The 15,118-nt window shown below is 42.4% G+C and overlaps 1 protein-coding gene across 1 annotated transcript in view; it reads right to left on the bottom strand.

Moving 5' to 3' along the window:
• Positions 1-3,111: 3,111 nt before the first annotated feature.
• The window catches only part of LOC148542407 (uncharacterized), a 92,316-nt gene continuing 80,309 nt past the window's right edge, over positions 3,112-15,118 (bottom strand). The window contains exon 4 of the mRNA XM_088468561.1: positions 3,112-3,458. Coding sequence (XP_088324687.1) covers positions 3,272-3,458 — 187 coding nt within the window. The 3' untranslated portion in view covers positions 3,112-3,271. The remainder of the gene's footprint in view (positions 3,459-15,118) is intronic.

Genomic DNA, 15,118 nt, shown 5'->3' with positions numbered 1-15,118 from the left:
AGCCCTGTGCTGGTTCTTAATATACAGGGGCCCCTACGCATTTTGGCCCCTGTATTTTTAGAACCAGAACAGGCTTTATAAAGCCCGGGGCTGGTTATGCTTTTGGGGAGGGGGTGCACGTTTTTTTTTTTTTAACACACACAGAAGCCATCACGGATCTCACTGATCTGTGATGGCTTCTCTAAAACTCGCACCTTTTAATGCTACTCGCATTAAAAGGTGTCAGTTTACATAGTCCTAAACTCGCCTGCACTCGCAAATGCAGTAGCCTCGAGCTGAAAAGTTCGCAGGCTATTTAATTTGCGAGTTTCAGTACAAACTCGCACTTTTTAAAAGTGCGAGAAAGTGCGAGTTTGTACTGTTACTAAATTGGGTGGATCTCCTACCTTGGGCAGAATTCTCACATAAAAATAAATACCATTCTTCTTCAAAATCCACTCCTTTCTTTACGGTCTTTGGAAGACACCCTCGAATCCCGGATTTCCAGGATCTCCTGACAACAGATGTCCCAGCGGTAAACAAGGAGATTGAGTCTTTTTCAGCCCTATGGGGTAAAATTCACAATACCTTAGAACAATCTTCTAGAAATTATAAAAAATTTGCTGACAGGAGACGGTTGGTTGTTCCACTGCTGAGAGTTGGGGACAGGGTTTGGTTATCCTCTAGAAACATTCGACTAAGGGTACCATCTATGAAATTCACTCCACACTTCATTGGCCCTTATTATGTCCTCAAAGTGATTAACCCAGTGGTTTATAAGTTGGAACTTCCTCCTCAAATGAAGATTTCTAATACATTCCACATTTCTCTTCTACGACCTCTGGTGCTTAACCGTTTTCAAACTTCTTCCCCAAGTTGCCTCAAGTAAGAACATTACAAGGTACTGAATTTGAGGTGGAGAAGATTCTGGACTCCCGGCACAGATTTAATACCCTCCAATTTCTCACTGATTGGAAGGGCTATGGGCCCGAAGAAAGAGCTTGGATCAAAGCTTCTGATGTACACGCTCCGCTATTAATCCGGAACTTCCATAGGAGATTTCCAGATAAGCCTACGGGTGTTCGGTGCTCATCCTAAAAGGGGTGGGTACTATCAGGGTTCAGCCAGGGATCGGCACTCCCTTACCGTCCCGCCGGCTTCCTCTGACATCCCGGGCAGTCGAGCGGCTGGCGCGGTGGCGGGGGAGAAGCTGAGTATTCTCCCCACATGAAGAAGACTGCGGGCGGTCCGGTGTCGGGGATCGGAGTTCCTGACATGGGCGCCGCCATGACAGTTTGCCCACGTGACAGTATCTCCGTTCCAGGATAGGTGAGTAGTCAGCTGATGCTGTGCACCTATCAAAGGTTTCCCCTGGGCATATATTCGGCTCACAGGCTACAGGAAGTTGCCTGAACAACGGTTGTCTCCTAGTGCCCATTAGTTGAGTTCCCGGACCAGGTTCCATCGCTCCATTGTGTCTGCAGCAGTGTGTTTACCATCTCTACCTGTGTGCCTAAAGTCTCTGGTGATTCTCTGTGCAGCAGTGTGTTTACCATCTCTACCTGTGTGCCTAATGTCTCTGGTGATTCTCCGTGCAGCAGTGTGTTTACCATCTCTACCTGTGTGCCTAACGTCTCTGGTGATTCTCCGTGCAGCAGTGTGTTTACCATCTCTACCTGTGTGAATAATGTCTCTAGTGATTCTCCGTGCAGCAGTGTGTTATCATCTCCACCTGTGTGCCCAAACGTCTCTGGTGATTCTCCGTGCAGCAGTGTGTTACCACCTCCACCTGTGTGGCCGAACGTCTCTGGTGATTCACCGTGCGGCAGTGCTTACCATTACGGCCTGTGTCTCCACACCTCCAGTGACCTCCTGTGCAACCATGAGTTTACACCTCTGCCTGGGTGCCAAACATTCCTAGTGATCTCCGTGCCCCAGTACACAATTACCAGCGTGCTTCCTATACTACAAGTGTCCTAACATTATTATTGGGCAGTATTTTTAAGTGCCTTGTTCTAGGCATTTCCTCCCAGGGCCATTGTTATCGGTGTCTCCATTCCCGCGGGGCTTGGGTACCTGGTCAAAGGACCGGGACCTGCTTACAGGGTGCAGCTAAGCCCAAATCCCGCTTGGAAGGGTCACTGGTGAACACTACCCTGTGGGTTAGACTCCGCACCTTTGCCAGGGTCTCGCCAACACCTAAGACCTGTGGATGAGGAGAACATATATCTCATCTCCGCTTCCTGCCGCAACTAAGGCCCACAGTTTCCCATACTTCTGCTACAGACGTGACACCTACTCCCTTGTAGCCTGGCTCGGGCAGCGTTGGGCTCTTCCAGGTGGTTCAGCTGCTGCCCAGGCCTGACCTTTAAGCAGCGCGGCAGCGTGATATCATAGGTCACGTCGCCGCACATCAGGCAAGCTGCGGTGTTGAGGGGATGTGGAAGAGGAAGATGGTGGGACCTGCATACGGAACGGAAGAAAGTGAAGAGGGCATACAGTAGGAAGCTGATAGGGGCTGGGGGCAGAGGAAGGTGATGTGGGCTGGAGGTAGAAGGTGACATGGGCTGGAGGCAGAGGAAGGTGATGGAGGCTGGAGGTAGAAGGTGACATGGGCTGGGGGCAGAGGTAGGTGATGGAGGCTGGAGGTAGAAGGTGACATGGGCTGGGGGCAGAGGAAGGTGTTGGGGCTGGAGGTAGATAGTGACACTGGCTGGGGCAGAGGAAGGTGATGGGGCAGAGGAAGGTGTAAGGGGCAGAAGGTGACATGGTCTGGGACAGAGGAAGGTGATGGGTCTGGAGATAAAAGATGAAGGGGCAGAGGAAGGTGAAGGGGGCTGGGGGCAAAAGGTGACAATCTGGGGGCAGAGGAAGATGATGGAGGCTGGGGACAGAGGAAGGTTATGGGGATGGGGCAGAGAAAGGTGATGGGGCTTTAGGGCTCAGGATGGTGATGAGCGGCTGAATTTGAGGAAGGTGATGAGGAACTGAGAATGGCTGGCTGCAAACACCATCCCTCCTACACCTGAGGCATCCACAGCACTGTCATCAAGAAGACCTTGCAAGAGACAATAACAACAGCCTGCATCATCAGTGACTGAGAGACAGTGTGGTAAGTCATAGTGTATTTTGACTTTATTTAAAGGTTGGCATATCTATCAGTTAACATTCTCATGCTTCACGTATCACGCATGCAGGGGAGGAATGTGCGGGATCGGGGGTGGTGGTGAGAAGGTAGGGCCCGCAGAGACATAAGCGTACCGGGCCCCGAGATTTCTGTTGCCGGCTCTGATTACGATAAAATACAGTCGTTCTGTCGCTGAGACCTGTTCGGACTGTTGTAATGTTGCAGCACCTCCTCTTGCCGTCGTTTCAAGCTTTCATATTTATTTTTCAGTGAGTTGTTTTCCTGCTGCAGAGTGGCATATTTCTTCCACAGCTGTGAGATCTCCTCACCTCTCTCAGGAAGTTTTCTGTCACTAAAAAACACACAGAAGGTCAGTAATACTGTATGCTTTCCTGGAGCAACATTCTGCAAAGGTACTGTAGCACTATTATTAATAATCCATGCATGATCACATATATTCAGCTGTGTGATACTCAGCATGTAAGTTATTCTACCTCAGCTGTGTGATAGTCTGTATATTACATATACTATACTATGTGACCCAATCAGCCTTTACACTTTTACAGAAATACCATTTTACACATGAACATTACTTCTTAGTGCAATTTAGAAATGTCAGCAATAAGCACTGGAGATGTGTTTAAGGGCTGAAAAAAGGAAAGTTAAACAAAGGTGTCACCTTACAAGTACTACTATTGAGTTGTATCACACTCACATTAAAAAGATTTAAGGCCCCTACACAGTACACTAGACGATATCTTTAATGATTTGGTTGTTTCCGACGTATCGGAACGACAAATCGTTCATATCGTCCAGTGTGTACACTCTATCAAGATGCCGATGCGCGTTCCTGCGGGTCGTTCGTTGTATCTTCAGGAAGATCTGTCAATCTTGTTAACAATTCCCCTCTTATCGTGCAGTGTGTACGCACTACTGAACGACAAACGATATGTCGTTCAGACCTGCACTTTCACTTCCATACCTGCTTCAGACACAGATCAGTGAGATCCATGCATGTATCTTGTAAAAAGCTTGTAAAGTGTCAAATTAAAAAACAAATTATGTGGGGTCCCCCTCTAAAAGCACAACCAGCCCCGGACTTTTCAGAGCCAGTCCTGGTTATGTAAATACGGGGGACAAAAGACGTAGGGGTCCCCTGTATTTAGCACAACCAGCACTGGACTCAGCGAGCCGGTGCTGGTTTTGGAAATAGATGGGACAAAATGAGTAGGGGTCCCCTGTATTTTCCATAACCAGCACCGGACTTTCTAGCGGGGGTGTAATGCCACAGCTAGGTGAACCCTTTCACCCAGGCCCACGGCCAAAGCATTATACCTGAACACTAGTTAGCCCAGGCCAGGGATCCCTGGGGAGGTGGGGACCCCCCAATAAAGGGGTCCTCCTCTCCAGGGCACCCCAGGCCAGGGCTATCCCCGGCACTCCTGGCCGATAGGTGCCGCGTTGATTGTGTAAAGTGTGGTGTACAGTGGAGTAACTAGGGTCTTTGGAGCCCAGGGCAAGATGAAAAACGGAGCCCCCTTTCCATTCTTTTATTTTATAAATCTGTTTATTAAACAGTGAAAAAGTTTTATACAATATACATTGTATAATTCAGAAATGGAATACAATAGAACATTCAAATAAAAGACTATTGTTTCTTGATATGAACAAATATAAATTCACTGCTTCTTCTTTTTAAATTTTTCAATATAGAGCAAATATAAATTGTAAATAAAACAAAATGAATTAGAAATATATAAAATCAGATATCGAGAAATATGTCACTCTGAAAATATTAGAATATTATAACAAACATTACAGATAATTATTTGAAATTATCAAAACAATATAATTGAGATTAAAATCTATAACATGTGAGTTAACACACCCAGCAATTCACATTGCACAATAGCAATCGTAACTGTAAGTCTTCATGGAGGATTTTTGTGGGGCGGAAGGCGATACATAAATTATATACACGATATAACAAATAAAAAGGGAGAGTTTGGTGGAACCATAAGGGGGAAGGAAATATAATCCCAAGAATTTAGGCGAGGTATATAAGAAAAGACACAGGGTGTCTTAGAAAGAGTAACATACAAAAGAATACAAGACAAAATCCTAGGTAATCTGTCGTTGCAGAAACCACTCCGTGTGCTCAACTATTTTCCAAATATTATTTTGAGTTTGAGTAGATAAGCACTGTACATAGGGTTCCCATTTGTGTGAGAAAGCCAAAATTCCCTTTTCAACATTAAGGATAGCCATGCGGCGTTCACAGTAAAGGACTTCCAACACTGCCACTTTCCACTCACTCAACGTGGGTGCTGTTTTTAAGATCCAATACTTAAGTATTAGTTGTTTGGCTACTGTGACCATCAACCTTAGGGAAGGCTTCCATAGACCCAAAAAGAATTCCGACTCCCATACCGAAAGATCCGCAAAAAGAAGGGCAGCTACATTTTTAGAGACTTTAATTTTTAGTGTATAATTAATATAATATAAGAATTTGTTCCAAAGTTTGTTAATCTTTCTGTAATACCATATATTGTGAGAAATAGAAGAACTTGAGCAATTACATTTTATACATCTCCCATTTTCTTTTCTTTTTTTTTTTTGAGAAAAGTTTTTATAAAATTTTCTCCGAGTACAGAATATAAAGTATATCCTTAAACATATACAAATCTACACAAATTGGTATAAAACCAAACATACAGACAGTATAAACATTAAAGGAATCTACCTCTGCTTAGAAGGGCATATAATACTTGTTAATTTAAAGAGTGTTTGAGAAAGAACAACACGGGTAGAAAAGGGAGTGGAACCACAATAGGCAGAATATTGGGGAATGTTAGTAATGGAAGACTGGTAAGGGGAAGGCAAAGTGGGGGAAGGAGGCAAACAGAGCGTCCACTGAGAAGCCAATCAAATTCAAGAATGTGTCTCATGGTAAGCTAGCCAAGGGGACCAAATTTCAGTACATTTATTAGGGCTTTCATGCATTTGGCTAGTGATATATTCCAAACTGTGCACATGCCAAATGGTATTAATCAAAGCAGTGTGGGAGGGAGGGTCTGTTTTCTTCCAAGAGGCCACAATTGCACAGTTAGCTGCATTGATAATGTGTCTTATGAGTACTTGGGTATATTTGTCACAATTATGGATAGGTATCGGGAGTAAATAATAAGACATGCAAGAGGGGAGAGTGATATTGGTGACCGAAAGAATTAGGCGATGAACTTTTGCCCAAAATATCTTAATCTTGGGACAGTGCCACCAAATATGTGCAAAGGTGCCCTCTTCCCCACAGCCTCTCCAACATGTGCTGGAGGCCTGCGGAAAAATGGCTCGGATTTGCGTGGGAACCAGATACCATCTATATAACCTCTTATAAGTATTTTCTTTTATTCTGACACATATTGAAGCTTTTGCCGCCAGCTCGCGAATTTTGGACCACTCCCTAGGTTCCAGGGACTCCCCCATATCCTTCTCCCAAGCTAACTCATGTGGATCTTTAAGAGGGCGATTGTGAACAATTAATAAATTATAAAGGGTAGAAATAAGGAGTCTGGTGGTAGATCTATGTAGACAGAGGGTCTCTTAGGGAGAGTATGACGGATGAGACTTAGAGCCAATAGTTGAGGAAAAAAATGGCGTATTTGAAGATACTGATGAAAACATCTCATTGGTAAATTGTCTGTCTTGCAACTCAGAGAATTCCGGGAATGGGCATAGGGGGGAAATATCCCTTAGAAACTTAATGTTATGGGAGACCCACGGAGCGAAGGTCCCAGGATCTAAACCCGGTAAAAAACCCTTGTTGTTCCACAGAGGGGTCATAGGAAGATGATTTTGAATTAGAGAAAAGGTTCTTTTGCAATAATCCCATATAGATAGGGAGAATCGGAGAGTTGGAGGGATGAAGGAGAAATGTGGTCTGTGTTTATGTTCCATCCAAAAAAGGGAGTATGGAGAAAGAAAGTTAAGTAGTTGAGCTTCCAGATCTACCCAGTCTCTAGTGTGTGCAGCAGCGTGTGCAAGGACAGTCTGGGATAAATGAACCACCAAGTAGTATTTGTGGAAATTAGGCACACCAAAACCTCTCTCCTTGTTATGATAGCAGAGAGTACGAAATCTAACCCTGGGTTTGCGACTCGCCCAAATAAATCTGGAAGCTAGCCGCTGAAGAGAAGTTAAGAAGTTGGAAGGAACTCTAACTGGGAGGGTTTGAAAGAGATATAGGAATCTCGGGAGTACATTCATTTTAATAGTGTTAACGCGCCCTATCCATGAAATAAAATGTGTCCCCCATGAATTAAGATCATGGCGTATCTTATCAAAGAGAGGCGGAGAATTTGCAGAAAATAATTTATCATAAGAATCAGTTAGTTGGATCCCTAGGTACTTCAAGGAACGGGAGCACCATCGAAAATTATAAGATCTGCGCAGTTGAGCTATTGTATTAGGTTCTAGAAATAGAGATAAATTTCAGTTTTATCGCTATTAATTTTGAAGTTCGATAAACGTCCGTATGTTTGGATTTCATCAAAGACTGCAGGGAGAGAAGATAAGGGATTAGTCAATGTAAGCAGAACATCGTCAGCATACAAGGCTACGGTGTGATTTGTTTGACCTACTTGGATACCTGTAACAGTAGGATTACCTCTGAGCTTAGCCGCGAAAGGTTCCATAATTAAAGCGAAGAGGAGTGGTGATAAGGGGCATCCTTGTCGAGTACCATTTTGGATATCGAAATGGGGGGAAGCAAATCCATTAGCTAAAACTAGGGCAAAGGGATTATAGTATAGAGAGGCCACTCCATTTAGAAAATCTCTGTGAAAGCCAAATGCGTGCAAAGTAGATCTCAAGAAGGTCCAGTCAACCCTGTCAAAGGCCTTTTCCACATCTAAGGCCACCAACAGGGCGGGGAGTGATTTAGTGTTAGCAAAATTGATAAGATCAATAATTTTACGCGTATTATCGGAGGCCTGTCGAACCGGTATAAAACCCACTTGATTTCAATGAACCAGGTAAGGGATGACTAATGCCAGACGGGAGGCAAGAATTTTAGCAAAGATTTTTAAATCCACATTTAGAAGGGAGATCGGCCGGTAGCTAGAGCACAGACTAGGTTCTCTGCCTTCTTTGTGTATGACCACTATATCCGCCCTGGTGGTGGCCTCGTCAAACTTCCGGCCAGACAAAATTGAATTGAAAAGGTTCAATAACAGGGGAGACAGAGAAAAAAATAATTTCTTATAGAAGGCTGCAGGAAAGCCATCTGGGCCAGGAGCAGAAGAGGACTTCATGGACTTCACAGCACTTTCAGGTTCCTCGGCAGTAACCGCTTCTTTAAGAGCGGACAGTTGCGAGGAAGAGATATGGGGTAGATCACAAGAGGAGAGATATTCCCTAGTAGCATCCAAAAGGGAGGAATGCGATAACTCATGATTCCAAAAGGCCGTAGAGAGAGGAGTAAAAATCTTTGAAGCTATTTGCTATGGATTTCGAGTCATAGAGTGTTTTACTAGATGAATCTTTAATGTGCATAATTCTATTTTTAGTTTGTTTAGTTTGAAGCTTACGTGCAAGGATGGTGTCAGCTTTGTCTCCCCGTTCGTAAAATCTTTGCTGTAACCATTTAAGGGTACGAGAGGCTTTGGACGAGAGAAGTTGATTTAGTTGGCCCCTGTATAGACGTAGTTATCTAAAAAATTTGTCTTTAGAGACTCGTTGACATTTTTCTGTCATAGATGTAATTTGAGCTTCTAAGTTCGCTATCTTTTTCCCTCTCAGCTTTTTTACGGGTGGAGGAGAGCTGAAGAAAATGGCCGCGAAGTGAGGCTTTAAGAGCCTCCCAATTTATAGCGTGCAAGGTATGATCAGGATCGTTATGTAGGTTGAAATCGGTTATTGCGTGTAGAATTTGGTCGCGTACTTCTTCGCGTAAAAAAGAAGGAAGTCATCTAATCTCCATTTAAATTGATGAGGGCTAATAGTAGGGAAAGTTAAGTCTAATAGGACAGCAGAGTGATCGGACCAGGACACAGGGGAGATCTCTGAGGACCGGAGGATGGGGGTGGAAGTATGATCAACTAAGAAGAGGTCAACTCTGGAGAAAACTCTATGTGAGTGGGAGTACTCACGAGCTGACGGGTACAAGATCCTCCATGCGTCATATAAATTATGCAGTTTTAATAAAGAAATGAATTGTCGATTCACGTACCTGAGTAGGAGAAAACTTGGCAGGGCCAGTGCGATCCATGCAAGCAGAGGGAATCACTTTGAAGTCTCCACCAATTATAATCTTACCTTTAGCGATTTTAGACAGTTTAGAAAAGACCGTAGAGAGAAAAGCACCTTGAGAAACATTAGGAGCGTATATGTTAGCAATCGTCATTGGGACGCTACCAATAAAGCCTGTAAGGAAAAGATAACGGCCCAAGGGATCAATGTAAGAGGAGTCCACTACAAATGGGGAAAATTGATGTAGGAGTATTGCAACTCCTTTAGATTTATGGTCAGTGGAAGCATAATAGGCATGGGGGAATGTTTTGTTCGTCAAATTTGGATGACTATTAAGAAAGTGAGTCTCTTGTAATAAGGCTATGTGGATTTCTCGTCGCTTAAGGTACTGTAGGGTCATGGTTCGCTTTTGGGGGGAGTTGAGACCATTTACATTAAGAGAGATTAGTTTCAGCGACATCGGAAGTTTGTTAGGAAAGCTCTTAGATTGGGATCGCAGGCCCAATGAACACTCGATGCCAACGGGGAGGTAGGGAGAAAAAGGTGAGGAGTAGGAAGGATTGTTAGTATGGGACGGGGAGGGTAGATAGTAGGAACTGCATCCGTTCCACAGAACGCAGCAACAGTGCAATAGAAACAGCACATCCTGTGCACTTGGGGCTCGGGGGTGGCGCAAAGGACGTAAAACATGGATAATGTTATGTGACAAACAGAACTAGCGTGGGGAACCTAGAAGATTCAAAAAGCAACTATCCAATTTAGATTATATGAATCTCGCGCTCTTAGCACATCAGCGAAAAAAGAAAAAGAAAATAAAAATATAGTTAGGAGAGGCAATAGGCCCATAGGTTAAGAGGAAAAAAAATAAATAAAAATTAGAGAAAGAGTGGAAACGTTTAGAGAAGGATAGGTTTGAGAGAAGTGGCATCACAATATAGTCTTTAAACAGCAATGACAGTTTAATCAATATGGATAAAATATAAATCCGCTTTATGAGGTTGAGGCTAGAGATAGCAAGAAAGGACCATGTATATAATAGGTGTTTCATAGGTATCATCAACATAGATGCAACATGGACCAATCCCGATCAATCTCCAGGCACAAACATCTCCCATTTTCTAATGGTCCAAAATGTTTTCTTTGGGCCGGAGATATGTACGTCCGGTTAAGTATCCTAAGGTGAACCTCTTGCAGTCGTGCAGAGTTAAGGCATGGTAAAACATCATCTAGGTTTGAAAGAATTGACTTAAAGTCATGTAAATCGGGTATTTCCGCCTGCCATGCCAGTTGTATCGCCGACCAGGCAGTTGTGGGTAAATCAATTAAATAGCCATAAAGGTTTTTTATTTTAAATTTAGTTGAACAACATAGAGTAAAAATACGGGATAGAGCATCTGGGGTAACTGATTTTCGTAGGGGGTCAGTCAATGACTGAATATAATGACGGGCCTGTAAAAATATAAAAAACTGAGAGTGGGGGAAACCATAATTTTCCTGCAGCTGTGTAAATGAATATATAGTGCCACCTGGGTCGAATACATCCTTGATGGACATAACACCTTTATGTGTCCATTGTTTATACAGATGGTTGTCAAGAGAGGGAGGGAAAGTTGGGTTACCCCACAAAGGGATGTATGGAGAAGAAAAGGGGTCTGTCTTCAAATGTGTATTGACCTGTAACCACGCGTTATAAGTATCCCAAAATAAAATGTTGGAGTGGAGGGCTGAAGGGAGTTTTGCTTTTGGTGTGTGTAATAGAGCTGCTGAAGCATAGGGATAAAATAGAGCTTTTTCTAAAGCAGGGTTAGTGTAATGATCAGTATGAAGCAACCAATCAGCTATATATCTAAACAAGGCTGATTTTGCGAAAGCAGCAATATTTGGAGCACTAAAGCCTCCTTTATATTTTGGTAAATACATTCTAGAGCGAGGCATTCTCGGTTTCTGGTATTTCCAAATAAATTTAAAGAAAATTTGGGTATATCGTAACAGGTCAGTTTTTGTTAATGTTATAGGTAAGGATTGTAAGATATATGCTAGTTTTGGAAATATTATATTTTTAATCACTATAACTCTGCCTAGAAGAGAAAGTTTCAGGTCTTTCCAATTGAAAAGTTGGGATTGTAATCTGTTTAGAAGTGGGGTAAAATTAATGTCATAAAGGGTAGATAGTCAAACTGGTATATAAATACCCAAATATTTGAGCTTATGTGTTGTAATTGTAAAGCGAGAAGCGATGTGGGGGTGTGAGGTTAGAAAAGTAGGTGTGTTAATTGGAAACAATTCTGATTTGTCTATATTTATACGGTATTCTGCAAAAGAGCTGAAAATAGAAATTGTATCTAGGATTGCAGGTATGGTGAATAAAGGATCTGAAATAAATATCAACATATCATCCACAAATAGGGTTAATTTACATTCTTGATCCCCAATAGTAATGCCTTTAATATTTGTATTTTTCCTTAACGCTATCGCTAGGGGTTCAAGCGCAATTGTGAACAGGAGTGGGGATAGTGGACACCCCTGCCTCGTACCTCTTTGAATACAGAAAGGGGGTGACATGTATCTATTAGTGAGGACCCTAGTGGTAGGAGAGGTATATACAATTTCATTATAGTTTCTATAAAAGAGAGGGGTATGCCAAAGTGCTTTAAAGATTCAAACAAGTGATCCCAGGTCACCAAATCAAAAGCTTTTTCTGCATCAAGTGATAACAGGATCCTGGGATCACCTGAGTCAGCACCCTGTGAAGATTGCAGCACGGTGAGGACTTTCCTAATATTTGCAACTGAGCTCCTACCCCATATAAACCCAGTTTGGTCTGAGTGTATAATTGATGGGAGTAGCACCTTAAACTTTTCAGCCAGAATCTTCGTTAGCAATTTATAGTCTACATTAAGTAGAGATATGGGTCTGTATGAAGAGGGCAATAGGGGGTCTCTTCCTTGTTTTGGAAGAACTTTTACAGTAGCTGAATTGAAATACTGAGGAAGAGACTCTCCATCTAGTAAAGAATTAAACATATTTGATAGAGGCTCAGTTATATGGGGACGTAAAATTTTTAAGAATTCTCCACTGAGGCCATCAGGGCCTGGAGTTTTGAATACTTTTAGGGATTTTATAGCTTGATCAACCTCATTTGAAGTAATTTTACTAGTGAGACTTTCTGCCTGCGTAGGAGAGATTTGCGGGAGGAGGTGGGATTCCCAAAAAGCTTGTTTTTGTTGGTTTGATATTGGTTCCTGGGAATAGAAATTTTGGTAATATGGAAAGAAAATATCAGCTATATCATCCCCTTTAAAATGTGTAGTGGAATGTTTATGTGATCTGTTTCCTCTCAGCATATTTGAAAGGAGACGACTAGGTTTATTACCATGTCTGAAAAAATGTAGTTTACCTGAGTAAATGTATTTGTCGTCCATCTGAGTGAGAGTTTGGTCAAAGTGCATTTTGCATTCTGTATATGTAGCTCTATTTGATGGGGAGGGGAGGGATTTTAGAGCTTGAAAAGCATTTGTTAGGGAAGTTTGGGCCGATCTATATACAGCATCTTGTTCTTTTCTATACTTTTTCATAAAGGAGATGATATTTCCATGCACTACAGACTTTGCAGTTTGCCAGAATAAACCCGGATCATCTTTATGGTTCTGGTTATTCATTTCATAAGTAGCCCAGGCCGTTTCGAGCATTGATTTAAATTTGAGGGAAGAGGCAAGTTTTGCTGGGAAACGCCACTGAGTGTGGTTCCCCAGAGTGAACTTCCCCTGTATATCCACCCAAACTGGAGCGTGGTCTGAAATAGATATAGGTTCAATCCTAGTATGTATGACTAATGGGGATAAAGAGTTGGATAGATAGAAGTAATCAAGCCTGGAGAATGCCGCATGAGTGGATGAGAAATATGTGTAGTCCAGTTCAGTGGGATATCTTGTCCTCGATATATTGTATCTAGCAAGTTAAGTTCCTTAATGTAATTCAGCCCTATTCTAGGCTGCTTAGGTGAGGAACGAAATGAGATTTTCCTGTCTAAAACTGGAGAGGCGACCAAATTAAAATCTCCACCTAATATAACTTGGGAGTCAGTGAAGGGGTATAGCTTATTAATCAGACCCAGGAGAAATGATTTGTCATAGGTGTTAGGTCCGTAAATATTGAATAGGCAATATCTGGAGCCATCTATTGTGGCATCCAAAATGACGAATCAACCAAATTGGTCTACTTCAGTAGAGTGTATAGTGTATTGGATACCCTTACGTAAGAATATAGCCACTCCGCGAGCCCTTGATGTGTAGGAAGGAAAGGCTATTACTTGGTGGTGTAGCATATTAAGTTTAACATGTTCTGCGGGAGTTAAATGAGTTTCCTGTAAATAAGTAACATCAGACTTGATCTTGTTGAGATGTGTTAATATACACCTTCTCTTAACTGGAGTATGTATTCCCCTCACATTCCACGCACAAAATCTAAGGTGGGAGGACATCACAAGATATAAAAATTAGGTAATGTGAATAGTGGAAAATCAGGGGATGTATGAATGAGATCTCTCGAAAATATCCATACGCAATAATCGTATTCAGAACAATAAAGGTATGGATATCATTACAGAGTGTGAGTGGGCAGTTCAAAGCAGATATCTTAGAGTGCATGTATTGCTCGCATATAAACATAGAAAAACAAATAAAATAAAAACAAAAATGTACAAGAGAACATTGTAAATTACAATATATCATCTTATAGGAAATAGTAATGCTGTAACCACAGCCATCATAGTAACTAGCATAGGTGAAAACTGATTAACAATAAACAGTAATTGACACCATAAGTAGAAAAACATTAAATTTGTATAAGCAAGCAGATGCATCATTATCAATGAGAAGGAGAGAGAGAAAACCTGATCAAATCAGTGGAATAAATGAAAGGAGTCGTCATAATGTCAGTCATTATGGTCCATCCCAGAAGCACCGGATGCCTCAATCTCCTCACTGAGGAATGCTTGTGCGTCATCCACCTCAGTGAAGTCTTTTGCTACTTGAGATGTATATATACGGAGTCTAGCCGGGTATATAAGAGCAAATCGGGTTCCAAGCTGGATGAGTTGTGAGCACACAGGAGACATGTTTCTGCGACCTCTGGCTACCTCTGCCGAGTAGTCTTGGAATTAAAGGATACGTTGTCCATCCCACTGAATTGGACCTTTTTGTCTGGCTGTCGACCAGATAAGGTCTTTGTGATGGAAGTTCAGGCATTTGAAGATAACCGCTCTGGGGCGGGTAATATTAGCGTCTCGGTAAGGGCCCAGACGGTGAGCACGTTCTATTTCCAAGGTTTGTAGTTCGGCGGAAATGCCAAGTAATTCTGGGAGATCTATCTGCAAAAATTTAGTTAAATCTGCACCATTAACTGATTCTTTAAGGCCCAAAAGTCGTAGGTTGTTGCGTCTAGATCTATTTTCTAGATCGTCTACTTTAGATAGTAGTTGGAATTGTGTAGATGTTAAAGATTAGAGTTCATGGAAATTGACGCCTATTCTGTTCTCATTTTCTGACACTTGTTTGGAAATGGTTGACATTCGCGACTTGATATCAGACAGTGCTCCCATGAATTTATCTGCTTGCTTCTGTAAGAGCGGTTCTACGGTTTCTCGTATCGCTCTGACAATCTCTGTATATGAGAGAGGAACCAGGGTTGGGTCTGTATTGTTACGTGCGTCTGCGGAAACAGAGTGTGGATCCTCTGTATTTACCATGTTTGGGTCAGCAAGTTTGT

Source organism: Taudactylus pleione, unplaced genomic scaffold, assembly GCF_031769625.1.
Source record: "Taudactylus pleione unplaced genomic scaffold, aTauple2 ptg000012l, whole genome shotgun sequence".
Taxonomy (NCBI): Eukaryota; Metazoa; Chordata; class Amphibia; order Anura; family Myobatrachidae; genus Taudactylus; species Taudactylus pleione.
The sequence above is the reverse complement of the archived record's forward strand: the minus strand, read 5'-3'. Positions and strand labels throughout refer to the sequence as shown.